Raw genomic sequence first — 15,737 nt, forward strand, 5'->3', positions numbered from 1 at the left:
CACGAATAGTGAGTTGGTGATGGCGCAGGTGCGAGAGGGCACATCGGAGCGCGAGTGTGAAACCGAGTGCGAGCGAGAATGCACGTCGGGGTGTACGGAGTGTGACACGAATAGTGAGTTGGTGGTGGCGCAGGTGCGAGAGGGCACATCGGAGCGCGAGTGTGAAACCGAGTGCGAGCGAGAATGCACGTCGGGGTGTACGGAGTGTGACACGAATAGTGAGTTGGTGATGGCGCAGGTGCGAGAGGGCACATCGGAGCGCGAGTGTGAAACCGAGTGCGAGCGAGAATGCACGTCGGGGTGTACGGAGTGTGACACGAATAGTGAGTTGGTGATGGCGCAGGTGCGAGAGGGCACATCGGAGCGCGAGTGTGAAACCGAGTGCGAGCGAGAATGCACGTCGGGGTGTACGGAGAGTGACACGAATAGTGAGTTGGTGATGGCGCAGGTGCGAGAGGGCACATCGGAGCGCGAGTGTGAAACCGAGTGCGAGCGAGAATGCACGTCGGGGTGTACGAAGTGTGACACGGAGAGTAAGGTGGTGGTGGAACGTGTGCGAGAAAGCACACCTGAATTGGTCATGGCGCGGGTGTGGGAGAGCCCATGTGAGCGCGTTAGTGGGTGGATGCAAGAGTGCACGCCCATGGTGAGTGTTACGGAGGACGCAACGGAGGAGAGGTGTGGACCAAAGTGTGCGCGAGAGGTGTGGTGTGTAACAGGGAGAGCGTTGGTGGAATGTACGGACGGCGTTGGAACGCCAGGTTTTGTGAGGGTGAAAGGGGTAGCGTATGCTTGTAAGCATGCAAGTAAAGCATCAACGGTAACCAGGTTAGCGGTTAGGGCGACGGATAGCCGATGCGAGCGCTCGGTGCGAGGGGGGGTGCTTTGTTGGGTGCGAGGCCCGGCGCGGGTCGATGCTGCGTCGCTTCTCTTCGAAGCGTCGTTGCCGATTCGGGCTTGGCCCCGCCCCGCACGGTCGAGTCCGGGCTTTGTCGGGCGAGGCGACCGGTCCGGTTCAAGGGCGAGTGGGAGGAGGCGGAACGGTGCCCCTCGTGGGGACGGGGTTCCGACCGGGGGAGATTGAGCCATCGGGCCCGGGACCGCAAGGTGCCGCGCCGAGATGGTGCGTGGAATCTCGGTCCAACCAAACCACCTCCCTTGAACCGAAAGCCGGACGGATTCAACCTGCAGGCAACCAAACCACCCGAATTCATTGCTCGGCTTTACGAAGCCGAGTTTAATGATGTCATGACGCACCGAGGCTAGGATATAGCGGACTGTGATGATGGTGATCGTGATAGTGATAGTGTTTTGATCCGAAATTTAGAAAAGTGAGTAGAATTGGCGGTAAATGGAAAATTTTTGAATTGGTTGGAATCTGGACGAACAAAATTGATAGTGAAAGACCCCCGATGTGGTGGGATGGCAAATCCACCATCCCTCACAGTGGGGCAAATGCGCACTAGCTTATGGGGTGTATGGCAGTGAAAACTAGCCCGGGTGGGTTAGGATATTGATAGGGATCTAGCGAAGATGACATTAGGTAACGTTAAGTTTAGTTAGTGACTGATACCTGTAGTGGGGACGCAGGTAGATTAGTGTGGATTATAATGACGTGGGAGCGCAATAGTTTAAAGGGACGACTGGGAAGCGCAAGTTTCAGAGGGGAGTAGTTAGCTGAGATGATGCCGTGGGTGTGAGGATTGAACAGGTGAGAATGGAACAGGTGTGATTGCACAGGTGTGCAACTGAACAGGTGTGTGGAGCAGTGTATGAGGGAGTAGTGGTGATTGCGTGTTGTGTTGACCAAATGGTCCAGGAAGAAAGGAGGGTGCAGGTGGCACCAGGTGTGAGGGCACAGGTGTGCAACAACAGGTGTATGTGGCTGTGTGGAATAAATGGTAGTGTGGAATATCTGGAGTAGTGGAATGGATGGTCGTGGAGTGAGAGTGGTGGAAATTGTGGGGTGGAGTGGATGGTGTGAATGGGGGAAGAGTGGACCCCCATCACGGATACCCGGGGCGGGTAGTGTAAGTGTTAGGTAGAGGGTACAGGTAAATTGTGGTTGGATATTGGCATCTGTGGTGCGGGTGGCAGAATGGTATGTGGATGGGTGCATTAGTGTTGTGGAAATGGCTGGGCGTGTAGCCTGTTAGTGTGTGTAGTTGGTTTGGGCACTCCACCACTGTGAGGATGTCGGCCAGGTGAGGCCGCAGGTGGGCTCTGGGAGCCGGTAGTAGTTGTTGTGGATGGGGCCCGAGGATCCGGAGGACGGACCCGGGTAGCCCAGTGCCAGAGGGCACCATGGGGTGACAGAGCCAGGAGAGGGGCTGTCCCCAGTTAGTTAGGTTAGGGTGAGGAGCTAGGTAAGCTCGGGTGGCAACTACAGTGGTGGAGGTGTGCAGGTGGGTAGACCTGTTGGGAGGGCTAGACGTCGCAGCCCAGAAATTGTGCGAGAGCACCGGGAGATGAATCGGGGGAGTGAGACCCCAAATTGAGAAGCACCACAGTTTGGTCAATGGGAATTGGTTATTAGAACCCATAGTGTAAGTTGGCCAATGGATTGGCAGGGAAAGACCCCGGGTAGTGTAAAGTGTGTTAAAGTCATTTAGAGGATAGTTAGGATGAAGGATCTCCTCGCACCATCTGCATCCACTCACCTGAGGTGACAGGTACTCCACACCATGCCATGTTTTGATTATTTTTTATGATGCAAATGTTTGGATTGTGAGACGCATCATGACGTGGGTGTGACATTGTGCGTAATTCCATCTCTCCCTCCTTATGAGGATTGATGATGAATTGGTGATGGCAAATTTTGAAGTAAAGGGATTGTGGAGACGAATTTGGTATAGGGGAAATATGGGGAAGACGTGACAGTAGTGACGAATTTGTAAATGGGTAGATTTTTGTACATATGGGGTAAGGGTAGGGTAGGTGACAGGGGGGTGACGTACGGTAGGGACGAGCTTTCTCACTTCGCCCTCCGTACGCATTTCACCTTGCATTGCCTTATTGACGTGTACCCTTGTGACCTTACCCCTCGCTCAATTGTCTTTCTTTTGTCTCCCACATGACCTGTGCGCCATTGGGTGCCGATGGGAGCGTGCGTGAGGTGGCCATTGTGCGCCCGAGATTCCCAGAACCAGCATGCATTGCGTTGATGTACCACTGTATGGACCGCTGTTCTGCGGCCAAGTACCACTTGATGGACCCCAGGTTCTGGGGCAGGGCACCTCTGTTGGAGACCGGCCATAGTGGCCAGGGAATCTTGCTTGCGGACCTCGGTAAGGTGGCACCTATGCCAAACAGGTGGACCACCCTTAGTTGGCCCCTGAGGCCCTAAATAAAAATGGACACAAGTTGTGCTTTTTATTATTTCCAACTAGGCCGCATGAAGCCAGAAGACGTCGGGAAGAACATCGGCCCAGCAGAGAAAGAGAAGACCACCACCAGTTGTTTTGTTGTGTTTATTATGAACCATGGTGACTGCGCACCGGATGGTGCTTTTGGGTGCTTTGTGGTGTTTGGTGCTTTTGGGTGCTTTGGTGGTACTGGTACTGGTGCATCGATGCAATGCGTGCTGTCTCCTCCCTCCCAACAGGAATTTCTTTCTCTTGTTCCCTAAAAAAAAAACAAAAAAAAAAACACAGGTCCTGGGTTGCGTTGTAAATAAGAAATCACGTCATTGTAAATAATGCTCCCCACCGTAAATGTATAGTTTGAGAATAATTCCGTAATTCGGTTAGCTGTGGGCTTGAGTCTGTTAGACAGGATGCAATGCAATAGGGGGACATACTTATTTGTGTTTTAAAATTGTCACACTCAGGGTCAGGTTAATTGTAGAGGGAATTACACCTACGTGTCACACTAAGTTAAAGTTTAATAGGCCCGAGGACGGGCCTGAAGAAAGGAGGGTGCAGTGTAACGATTTTGAGAAGTGTGTAACGAATTTGAGAAGTGTAACGGTTTTTGAAAAGTGTAACAATTTTGGAGGAAGTGTAACGAATGTGAAAAACGTTACAATGTGAACGTTACAAAAAGTACGGTAACATCCTCGTAATGTAAATAATGGTCGCAACCGTCGTCCTAGTTAATTCCATGAAACTTACACGCAGGTCACGATATATCTTTTAAATAGTGTATTTCCTTATTCCATGTAGGCTAAATATGTGTTTTCCCACTAGATTGACTTTGCATTGTATCAAACAAAATAAGCGTAGGCCCTTGCAATTTCCCCAAAACCTCCCTTCCAATTGCCTTCCGCATTTTGGGCGGTTTTCTTCAAACCACCATTGGCCACGAGGTAGGGTTGGGGAAGAAAGGCGTGTCTTCACCTCGTCATAAGAGGGAAGGAGTGAACCAGCCCTAACAGCCAATCAACACCGCGGTGAGCGACCCGGTAGGCGTGCCCTCGGAGCCGGCGGCTTGATTTCGCCCGAGGTAATAAAAGCGACTGTAAGGGACTGCTTTAGGAGATGACTTGTGAGAGGCCTTGGGAGATGACCCTGGGAGATGAGCAAAGAGGCTGCACCAAGAGAAGCGGTGAGATGCGAAACGCTCCAAGCCAAAGAGGAGAGGTACTCGGCAAGGAAACCAGCTTTGGAGAGACGCGCTGAAAGGAGGGAGACGGCTCCACCCCAAGAAGAGGAGCAGGTGTGCCGAACCAGCGCGTGACGTCTACCGCAGCGGATACACGACGGGAGGGTTTCCCCGCCAAAACCGCGAGGAATTGCGAACTGCGGCCTCCCGACCTTGCCTCCCTCTCAAGCAATCCATCTCAAGCCCTACCTGCCTGCAATATCCCCTGTGTAAGTGTGAACGTCCTGTCCTACTCGTTGTCTTGGGGCTAAGTAAAAATGAATAGTGTAAGTTAACGGTTCGCTGTGTTACTGCTTCTTCCATCCATTGCTTGTGTGTGTATAATAAAATCTGTTCTTCCTCCGTATTCTTCTTCTTCTTCTTTTTCATTCTCTTTCGGTCGCTTTAGAGATTTCCCGATTGAATATCTGTGGGGCGATCTGGTCAACATCGGGTGGAATCGGGTTTTAATCGGGGAGTAACTGTTCGGATGCGGTTAAATACACCACCGCTCGGTCAATATAACATCTAAAGCCGCGTCTGTAACAATATATATATATATATATATATATATATATATATATATATACATATATATATATATATATATATATATATATATATATATATATATATATACACAGACTTGGCATTTAATATGGAATTTTTTTTTTCTTGACTTTGGTTTACTTTCTTAACGCAGTATATCAATCTGGTGAGTTTCTTTCACACTTTGGTGATTTATTTGTTAAAAGAACCATGTCACTGATCGTCTGTCGCAGCAAGAAGTCAACAACAGGATTATATCACAGGTGGCGTGGCAAAATGTATGGACAGGGGCATTTGATGATTGGCTTCACAGTCGGGTATACAAGGGTTGTTGCGTTCTGTATCAGTGGAAAACAACTGCTGCACGTCTCCAAAAGTTATTGCCGCTTCGTCTGGAGATGGGCCGTCAACTCGACAATGCTGTTTGTCATTTAGTGGTGGCTTTACGAAATTCCGGCATGAAACAGCGTGCTATTGCTCGGCAGTATGGCATCACTCAAGGTCAGGTGTCAAAGATCCTGAAACGAAATGCTCAGAGGGGTGTCCCTACTCCAATACCGAGGCCAGGACGTCCCCGCAGAACCACAAGGAGGGATGATCGCCAGCTGCACCGGTTAGTCCGCAATGGCCGTACCAAGTCAGCTAATCGGCTTAGGGCTGAGTGGCAGCAACTGACAAATGTGCCTGTATCCAGAAGGCTAGTCAACCAACGACTGGTTCAAGCAGGCTATCTTGCCAGGCATCCCCTGAGAAAGCCACGCCTGACCAGACAACACCGCCAGCGCCGATTGCAGTGGGCCAGAGAGCACCGTCAATGGCAGCCAGGACACTGGAATCACGTGATCTTCAGTGACGAGTCTAGATTTCTGGTCTATCGTCAATATGGCCGCGTCCGAGTGTGCAGACAAGTGCATGAAGCCTACAACAAAGATTGTATAGTGCCAAGAGTCAAAGCTGGAGGTGGTGGGGTGACCGTTTGGGCTGCTTTTCATGCAGGGGGCAAAACTGACCTGGTTGTTCTGAATGGAAACCTGAACCAGTTCAAGTACAGGGCCATTCTGGAAGAAACATTGCTTCCATTTGCTCGTGCAGCCTTTCGAGGAAACTTTGTCTTCCAAGATGACAATGCACGGCCAGATCGTGCTCGCATGATCCAACACTTTCTTGCTGACCGTGGTGTAGAGCATATGGAGTGGCCTGCCATGTCCCCAGATATGAATCCGATAGAGAATTTGTGGGCAGAATTAACGCGTCAAATCGACCACTTGGACCAGCAGCCGACCTCTGTGCGTGAATTGCAGCAGGCTATTGTCACTGCATGGCAAGCGATTCCTGTCCAAACCTTGGCAAATCTCGTGAACAGCATGCGCCAACGTGTACGTGCTCTCCAGAATGCTCGTGGGGGTCACACGAAGTACTGAACTGTAATTTTACTCTCCGTAATCCCAGTCGTAATTTAACTTTTGTTTTTGTTAAAAAAATTGTTGGCTAATGTGCAAAATAAAGAGATACTTCAGGAAAACGTACAAAAGTTTAACACAGTGCTGTCCATGAATTGAGTTCGATATCAGTTTACATCACTTTCAAGGATCAATTTATTTGTTTCGAAATGTCAAATGTGGTTTTTGTTTCTTTCAAATGTCACATTAACAAAATCTAGAATAATTTCAACATAATTCCAATGAACTTTTGGTTCGAAGACATCTTGAAAAGTAAGTTCACCCCCACAAAAAAAATATTCCATATTAAATGCCAAGTCTGTATATATATATATATATATATATGTACATATATATGTATGTGTGTGAGTAAGCTCGGTGTGTGAATCTACCTTGAGGAATCTACTTGTTTACCTACGTATCAAAAGTGTTGTAGCTGGTTCTTTAATGTTTAAGGTGACCTTAGGTTCTTTACCGTGAAGAGCTTGGGACGCTTATTTTAGATTTAGAAGGTACTTGCTTGTGATATCTTACATCTCGACGTTCATGACGTTGTGTTGTACAACAGGTGGCTATTTGTGGGATAAGATTTAGATCTGTAAATGTAATACAGGTATGTCTGTTTTTTTACCTTCACCCACAGAAGGAGATTGTTTTCACTACTGTCTCTCTGTTTGTCTGTCCGCCTTCTAGTTACCTCCGCCACCGAAGGTGGATGGGGGTTACATTTTCACCCCCGTCTGTTTTTTTTTTTGTTTGTTTGTGAACAGGATATCCCAAAATGTTGTTGACGGATTTGGACAAAACTTGGTGGACAGGTGGCCATGTGACACGGACGAATTGATTTGATTTAGTTGAAGATCAGGATCCAGATACGGATACAAGATTTTTTAAGTGCTTCTTCACCATTGAGTGATGGGGCCAAAATGATGTATAGCACGATATCTCGATAAAACTAGAACGGGCACTCGGTAGAGCGCATACCTTCGCCGCAGCTACTGTTCTGTACTTGGCATGGGAGTGTAGGGAACAGAACAACAAAAATACGATTTTGACCTTTTCGTGACCTTGACCTTGACCTTTGACCCGATTGCTCCCAAAATCTAATCAAATGTGTCCCGTATAATAACCAATCATCCCACCAAATTTCATGCAATTCGGTTGAATACTTTTTGAGTTATGCGAATAACATACACACACACACACAGACATACAAATAAATACACAGCGATCAAAACATAACCTTCCGCTTTTGCGAAGGTAATGATGTAAAACACGCAAGAACAAGCCGCCGATTCGACCTTGGTTCAGGTCCGGATCCAGATGCATCTTATCAGTGAATACAAAACGTAACCTGTTCAGCCTGGCGGAGGTGTGCGCTCCACCGAGTGCCATTCTAGTTTCCTTGTCTATCCTTGTGTACTAGGCGTTCTCGCAGGCGTTCCAAATACAGCACTAGCAGCACCACCACCAGTGCTGTATTTGGAACGCCTGCGACCGGTGGCTCCAACCTCTCAAGCTCGCAGTCCTTTGGTGCCACACCTGTTTATCAAGGTACCTAGCATTCTGTGCTTGCCCTGTGTTGTTTACGTTTCTACCATATTGCTAATTTGTTGTGAAATTTTCAAATCAATTTCAAGTGCTTGGTGTTGGCTTAGCGGTTAGGGTGCCGGCTTGGGATCCTCGGATCCTGGGTTCAAATCCCGATCGATCGCTGAATTAACGCCAGGGGGGTTGACTCAGCCTGTCATCCTTCCGAGGTCGGCAAATTGAGTACCAACTTGCTGGGATGAATGATCCCGGTGTGTACCCCGGTTTAGAATAGGTACACCGTATCCCTGCGCATCGTAAGAGGCGACCAAGGGTTGGCGTCAGGAAGGGCATCCGGCCATAAAAACATTGCCTCAAACAGGGAACCATGATTGTCATGGGGCCCGCAAGGCTAACCCCCGCTCTAGCGGGGAAAATGGCCTTAAAACGATCATTCATTCATTCATTCATTCATTCATCCTTGTGTACTAGGGTGGTCCAAAAATTTGAAGATTGGATTTTCATGTCTCCACAAGCCTGCCCCTATTCCTATTGGAGAAAGTAGTTTGTGGTGAAAATTTGAGCTTGATTGGACAATATTTAGACGTTGCTTAAAATGTTGACAAATGTTTAATGAATAATAAGACACAGAATTTTTAGCATTATACATCAATTCATAGATAATTATCTATTTTCAATTACTTAAATTATTTATTATTGTTATTGTTGTTGTTTGTTTGTAAACTAATAAATAATTATGTACAATGTACATGTATGTTCAATTGTTCATTGTTCAATGTTCATTCATATAGTCAAATTAAGATTAAAAACAAAACAGTAGATTAAACATTCATATATTAATTTGACAATAAATCATTATCGGAAAAAATAAATCATCCATCAGAAAATATAAAATATCTATCAGAGACGATAAAACAAAACTATCAGAACAAGTTATTAAAACAAAGTAAACATCAGAATACACATAATTTGAATGATTTGACGTAACATTGTTGTCAGAAACTTGTTTCAAAACATTGCCTACTTCTTTGACAAGATGGCTTTGGTTGACACTGGAAAGTTTTCACGATGAAGTTTCACAACTCTCATCACAAATTGCTTCTGCTCTTCATTCTTCGTCAGAGTGTCATGGAAAGTTTGGATGAGAGCAACACCTCGCTCAGCACAGTCATTGATAACCTTCATGCTGCGTATCTTCTTCTCAAGCTCTTGGTATGAGTTGTCTGTGTTCCAGAGGTGTGGCTCCTTTTCCAGAAAACTCAGTGATACTTCTTTGTCAGACTCTGAGATGACAACACCAAATAATTCAAGAGATCGACTTGTGATGTAGGTGTCCACTGAGTCAAAGCCTGAAGGCTTTAGCATCTATCCCATGAAGATTGTTTGGCTTTGGAGTCCGCTTGAAGTTCTTCACCATCTTTGCCTTTGTCTCATCATCCACCCGGCTATCAAAAAGAGCTAATGCAGCAAGGTGTTCTGACAAATACCAGAGGTGTCTAGTGAATGCTTTGACAGCAGTTTCACGGACAACCATATCTGGGTAAGAATCAAGGGTTGAAAGAAGAAGCAAATCATTGAGAGGTGCCTTTGTGGGTAGCGGCGCCTCATGCCAGAATCTCGCATACGCACGTGCAACAAAAAGAGCAATCTGTGTGATTCCCTTCAATTCACGTGATGTTAGCTTTATTTGGTCTTTGAAGAGAACCATCTTGAGAGCATATATGGCTTTCATAATCCAGCGGGCATTGTGCATAGCTCCTGGGGCACGGAATTTCACCTCTCTGGCCTCACATCCACCCAGAAATGTATGGCATAGTCTCAGAAGTTCTTCATAGTCATCACGTGGGTGTTGTTCTTCGAGTGCAGCTGCATAAAAATGTATCATATTCTGACGTTAAACAAGGTTATCGGAAAATATTTTATCTTCTCCTACTTGGAACCTCTTCTTGTCAATTGAAGGCCACTGTTTCTGAAACCTCTTGAACAGTCTGATCTCAGGTCCGCTAGTGGCTCCTATGACTTTAGTTGCAACATCAGAGAGCATTACTTCAAACACATGATGACGACATGCAATCCAGACAAGCTTAGCATCTAAAGCTGCTTCAATTAGGGTACATGCTCCGTTTCTCAGCCCTGTGTTGGATGCAGTGGTGTCAAACACTGTGCCTTTCACCAACTGTTTGACATTCCACTCTTCAAGAAGTTGTATGCATGCATTTGCTTGTGCCTCACCAGTGCCTTGGGGAATTTTTGGGACTCCAAGCAACTTCTCGGTATTCATACCAGTTACAAGTATCGCTACCCGATCAACAGATTCTTTGTGATTGCCAGTATAATCATGGAGCAGTTTCCCATCCCAGTGTAGTAGGAGTGCGCTATTACATGAGAAATTTGCCGTTTCTTCAGTGTCCATTATTTCCCTTCCACGAATTCGAGCACGACGAATTCCACTGCGTGACAGAGAAATCTCTTCAATGGAATGACCAAGAGATTGTGCAAAAGCACTGGCCACAAACATAGCATGCCGATCTGAGAGATTTACTCTGTCCAGAGTTGCCACTGTTGCTGGAGTGATCACCTTCATGAGAGCCTTTTTCGCCTGTTTGGCAGAACATGGACTTTGGAGTTTGAATTCATTGTCCCCTGAATCGGAGCTTTCAATCTCAGACTCATCATCATCATCAACCACAGCCGATATTGATGGAACAGATTGCATTGCTGTTGGAGTCTTGCTGTTGGAGAACACCACCACCACCATCATGTTTCTTCTTTCTTTTATCTTCATTCTCAAGCCTGATACGCTTTCTGTTCTCCTTCACTGCCAGAGTGTTGTCCACAGATCCCATACGTGAACTTGAGGGATCCTCACGCTGCATGATAAGGAAAGCTTTGTCTTCTTCATTCGTCATTTTCTCAAGCGCATCATTTGGTGAGATATGGAGGAGGGATTGAAGATCATCTTTGAACATTTGCTCCTTCACTCTATAGTTTCCGAATGTCTTGGTTCTATTTTTCTTTACCAGTTTGTAGGCATCATACAACTTCAAAAGTTGGCGCTCACAGCAATCTACTCTCTGCACTGGAATTCGTGCTTTCTCCCAGTATGCACACACAGCTTGTACACTAAGTTTGGCACTTTCACGAACTGTATGGTGTTCTTGTATGTGATGGTACACCATTTCCTGCAATGTGTTTCCTTTGGTTGGTAGTCCCCCACATATTATTTCCTTTTCAGACTTGTCCAGCAACCAAACTGTGGAAGAGCTGCGAGTTTCTGCCATCTGAAAAAAACAGGGTAAATTAAAAATGTTATTTTTTGAGCAACCTCTAAATAAGTTCCAATTGACCTCATATTTGGTTTATATGATCTTCAACATAGGAACATAGGAATATGGTTCATGGTTCAACATAGGAACAAGGGCAGCCTTGTGGAGCATGGATTTTTAATAGTATTAAATATTACATTTTTCTGTGGACCACCCTATTGTGTACCCGTGTATCCATGTTTCCTTGTGTATCCTTGTGTTTACTTGTGTATCCTTGTGATTGAACAGTCTGGGGAAGTTGGTTCCACATGCGAGACAAAAGAGGAACATGAGTGGAGGTGCAAAGTGAGTCTAGATTGTGGGAGTTTAATAAAAAGGTTACAGGCACACCGTGTGTGTCCTGCAGAAACCTTGGAGGGCCAAAGGGTCCATGACCAAAAAGGCAGATGGTATAATACAGAGAGGCCAGCAAGCTGGCTGCGATCTGAGAGTACCAGATGGAGACACTCAGATTCGTGGTGGGAGATCCCAATGATATTTACTCTTTTGAATTTAGGAATTGAATGTTGAAAGTATTGCACAAAACAGGAAATCTAGTTTCACAAAACAGGAAAAAAACTAAAACACACAAAAGGAAAAGTAAAAAGATGCAGAATATGTGTTGCTTACCTTTATAACTTAAAATTTTTCATGCAAACTATCTGAATGTTGACAAGTATGCACCTTGCTTCCCATAACCATGCGCATCCAGCTTCCCATGACCACTTGCTTCCCACGACCGCTTGCGCCCCGCTTCCCACGACTGCTTGCATCCCGCTTCCCATGACTGATAGCGCCTTGCTTCCCACGACCGTGTGCAAGAAGGAGGACATGACATGAATCCTTTATTCTGTTCTCTGTGCAGATTTTGAAATTTTTCAGAAAATCGACATCAGGGAGTCATTTCCTTTACACAATGTGAGTCCAATCGTGGCATCTCGAGTGTGTGGAGTAGAACAAATTGCCATTCCGTTGTGCATCACTTTGTTCCATTGCACGTCACTCTTTTCCATTGCATGTCACTCTATTCTGTTGTGCGTCACTCTATTCCATTGTGCATCACTCTATTCCGTTGCGCGTCACTCTATTCCATTGCGCTCCACTCTATTCGGTTGCGCGTCACTTTATTCCATTGCGCGTCACTCTATTCCGTTGCGCGTCACTCTATTCCGTTGCGCATCACTCTATTCCGTTGCGCGTCACTCTATTCCGTTTTTGCGGCACTCTATTCCGTTGCGCGTCACTCTTTCCGTTGCGCGTCACTCTATTCCGTTGCGCGTCGCTCTATTCCATTGCGCATCACTCTATTCCGTTGCGCGTCACTCTATTCCGTTGTGCATCACTCTATTCCGTTGCGCGTCGCTCTATTCCGTTGCGCGTCGCTCTATTCCGTTGCGCGTCGCTCTATTCCGTTGCACGTCACTCTATTCCGTTGCGCGTCACTCTATTCCGTTGCACATCACTCTATTCTGTTGCGCGTCACTCTATTCCGTTGCGCGTCACTCTATTCCGTTGCACATCACTCTATTCCATTGCGCGTCACTCTATTCCGTTGTGCGTCACTCTATTCCGTTGCGCGTCACTCTATTCCATTGCACGTTGCTCTATTCCGTTGCACGTTGCTCTATTCTGTTGTGCATCACTCTATTCCGTTGCGCGTCACTCTATTCCGTTGCACGTCACTCTATTCCATTGCGCATCACTCTATTCCATTGCACGTCACTCTATTCTGTTGCGCGTCACTGTATTCCGTTGCGCGTCACTGTATTCCGTTGCGTGTCACTCTATTCCATTGTGCGCCGCTCTATTCCGTTGCGCGTCACTCTATTCCGTCGCGCATCACTCTATTCCGTCGCGCGTCGCGCCATTCCGTCGCGCGTCACTCCATTCCGTCGCGCGTCACACCATTCCATCGCGCGTCGCGTCATTCCATCGCGTGTCGCGCCATTCCGTCGCGCGTCGCGCCATTCCGTCGCGCCATTCCGTCGCGCCATTCCGTCGCGCCATTCCGTCGCGCCATTCCATCGCGCGTCGCGCCATTCCATCGCGTGTCGCGCCATTCCGTCGCGTGTCGCGCCATTCCGTCGCGCGTCACTCCATTCCGTCGCGCGTCACTCCATTCCGTCGCCCGTCACTCCATTCCGTCGCCCGTCACTCCATTCCGTCCCGCGTCACTCCATTCCGGCGCGCGTCACTCCATCCGTCGCGCGTCACTCCATTCCGTCGTGCGTCACAATCTGAGCTCTCTCGCTGTCATTGCGCCGCACTCAGACTTGCTTCCTCTTGTTGCAAACGGCAATGGTTCATAATTACAATTCTGTTGCAATGACAGAAAAAGTTCAAGTCGAAGTTGCATTCCGTATGGACCGGCTGGCGCAATGTGTTTCGACCTCAACCTCTCGGCGCAATCAGGTGAGGATTTGGAGAGGATGGACAGATAAGGAGATGGGATGGGAGAGACGCGACGGATATAGTTCAGAATAGTTATGAAGAGTCCTGCTTCATTTAGTGATCTTAGCACTTGCTTTATGAGGAAGGATCTACCGGCTTGAATAACATTCCTTTTGTGTCCTTCAGAGATCCATCCTCTGTAGATCGACTGTAGAAGCTCCTTTATCAGCCTTAGACGCGAAGAAGCAAGAATGTGGTATTTGAGATTTGAACATGGGACCCCAGCATCAGGAGCGCTCAGATGGTAGTGGTAAACAGTAATTATTGTTCCTGGAGGGCATTCTTTAGTCTTTAAATTCCATTTATTATTTATTTTTTGTAATTATTTGATTTAGTTTTTACCCAATTTTCAAATACTAGGGCATGCCCGTACTATATATAAGCTAGGACGTGCCCGTACGTGGGTGCCCGTTCCTTGCCAAAAAAAAAAAAAAAAAAAAATTTGTGTAGGGGTGTGTGTGTGTAAACATCCTAGGGCGTGCCCGTACGTGGGTGCAAAAAAACATGCGTGCAAACAACAACAACAAAAAAAAACTTTGAAACCACGTGGCAGTAACGACCACAGAACCCCCCCCCCCTCTATTTACATGAATGGTTTGGTCCATTCGCAACGACCACAGAACCCCCCCCCCCTCTATTTACATGCAATGGTTTGGTCCATTCGCAACGCCAAAGCGAACGGCGAACGGCTAAATCGCCATAGCTCGGTAAGTACTTGTCCGATTAATTTCAAACCTTGAAAAGGCACATCCTCGGGTCCCCAGCAATATACCTGGCAAGTTTCAAGTATATCGGACCCGTGGTTGTCGAGAAACAGCGGTCACAGACAAACAAACAAACGTACAAACGTACAAACGTACAAACAAACACACAGAGATTACTGGAATTATAGATAGATATATATTTTTTTATTTACAATTTTAGCTTTTTTTTTCTTCTTCTTCAATTTTCAATTATTTCATTTTTCCATTAATTCGTTTTTCCGTTATTTTTAAAATTGGTTTAATTAATTGTCTGCAAAGGCAATAATTTTTAACAAGCAACCCAACTTTATTCAGGGGTGCTATCTACATATTACGTATGTAAGCGGTGGGAAGTAAATTTAGTATCACGAAGGGAAAGCGGGACGATTGAGGGGAGAGCGAGGGGTTAGTGGGGGAAGATAGGTTGTAAAGGGCTTGAGATGATGCTACAATGTATGGGGGGGGGGGGAAGGGGAGGGGGAGGGGAGGGGAGGGGAGGAGGGGTGGGGGAAGGGGGGGAGGGGGAGGGAGGGGGGTGGGGGGTCACATGACACATGAGAAAAGGGTGGGGGTTCAATGGCTGCATTTTTGTGTATATTGAATGTAGATGGTGTACTATGCTTTTTATCATGAGACCACACAGTTACAGTAGTTTGTCTGACACTTGAGGTCACGCATAAACCCACGTAGTTTGCCCCCAGTACCCTGTGGCTGTTACGCTACCCTTTTCTGATAAAACTTCCGGGCTATTTACCTTGGCATACCATAATTGTGTGTGTGTGTGTGTGTGTGTGTGTGTGTGTGTGTGTGTGTGTGTGTGTGTGTGTGTGTGTGTGTGTGTGTGTGTGTGTGTGTGTGTGTGTGTGTGTGTGTGTGTGTGTGTGTGTGTGTGTGTGTGTCGTCACAGGCTGTACTTTGGAGAGCAGGTGGCCTTGTACTTTGCCTGGATGAGTCTGTACACCAGAATGCTAGGAATTGCTGCTCTAGTAGGCCTCATTGTATTCATCTACGGTTTCTGTACATCCGGAGCGGACACGGTCAGGTAATGTCTTGGTAACTGTCGCCTATTGTCTGACCCTCGTACTCCATTTCCCTCCACCTCATCATCACATTGTCTT

General features: G+C 46.9%; 1 protein-coding gene across 2 annotated transcripts in view; it reads left to right on the plus strand.

Moving 5' to 3' along the window:
* LOC137427977 (anoctamin-9) overlaps nt 1-15,737 on the plus strand; it is a 58,919-nt gene that overhangs the window by 15,088 nt on the left and 28,094 nt on the right. For both annotated transcript variants that reach the window (XM_078777556.1, XM_078777555.1), the window contains exons 7-9: nt 12,291-12,343; nt 13,758-13,837; nt 15,527-15,661. In XM_078777556.1, the coding sequence (XP_078633682.1) occupies nt 12,291-12,343; nt 13,758-13,837; nt 15,527-15,661 (268 nt within the window). The remainder of the gene's footprint in view (nt 1-12,290; nt 12,344-13,757; nt 13,838-15,526; nt 15,662-15,737) is intronic.

This window comes from Myxine glutinosa, chromosome 5 (assembly GCF_964187855.1).
Source record: "Myxine glutinosa chromosome 5, kmMyxGlut1.1, whole genome shotgun sequence".
Classification (NCBI taxonomy): domain Eukaryota; kingdom Metazoa; phylum Chordata; class Myxini; order Myxiniformes; family Myxinidae; genus Myxine; species Myxine glutinosa.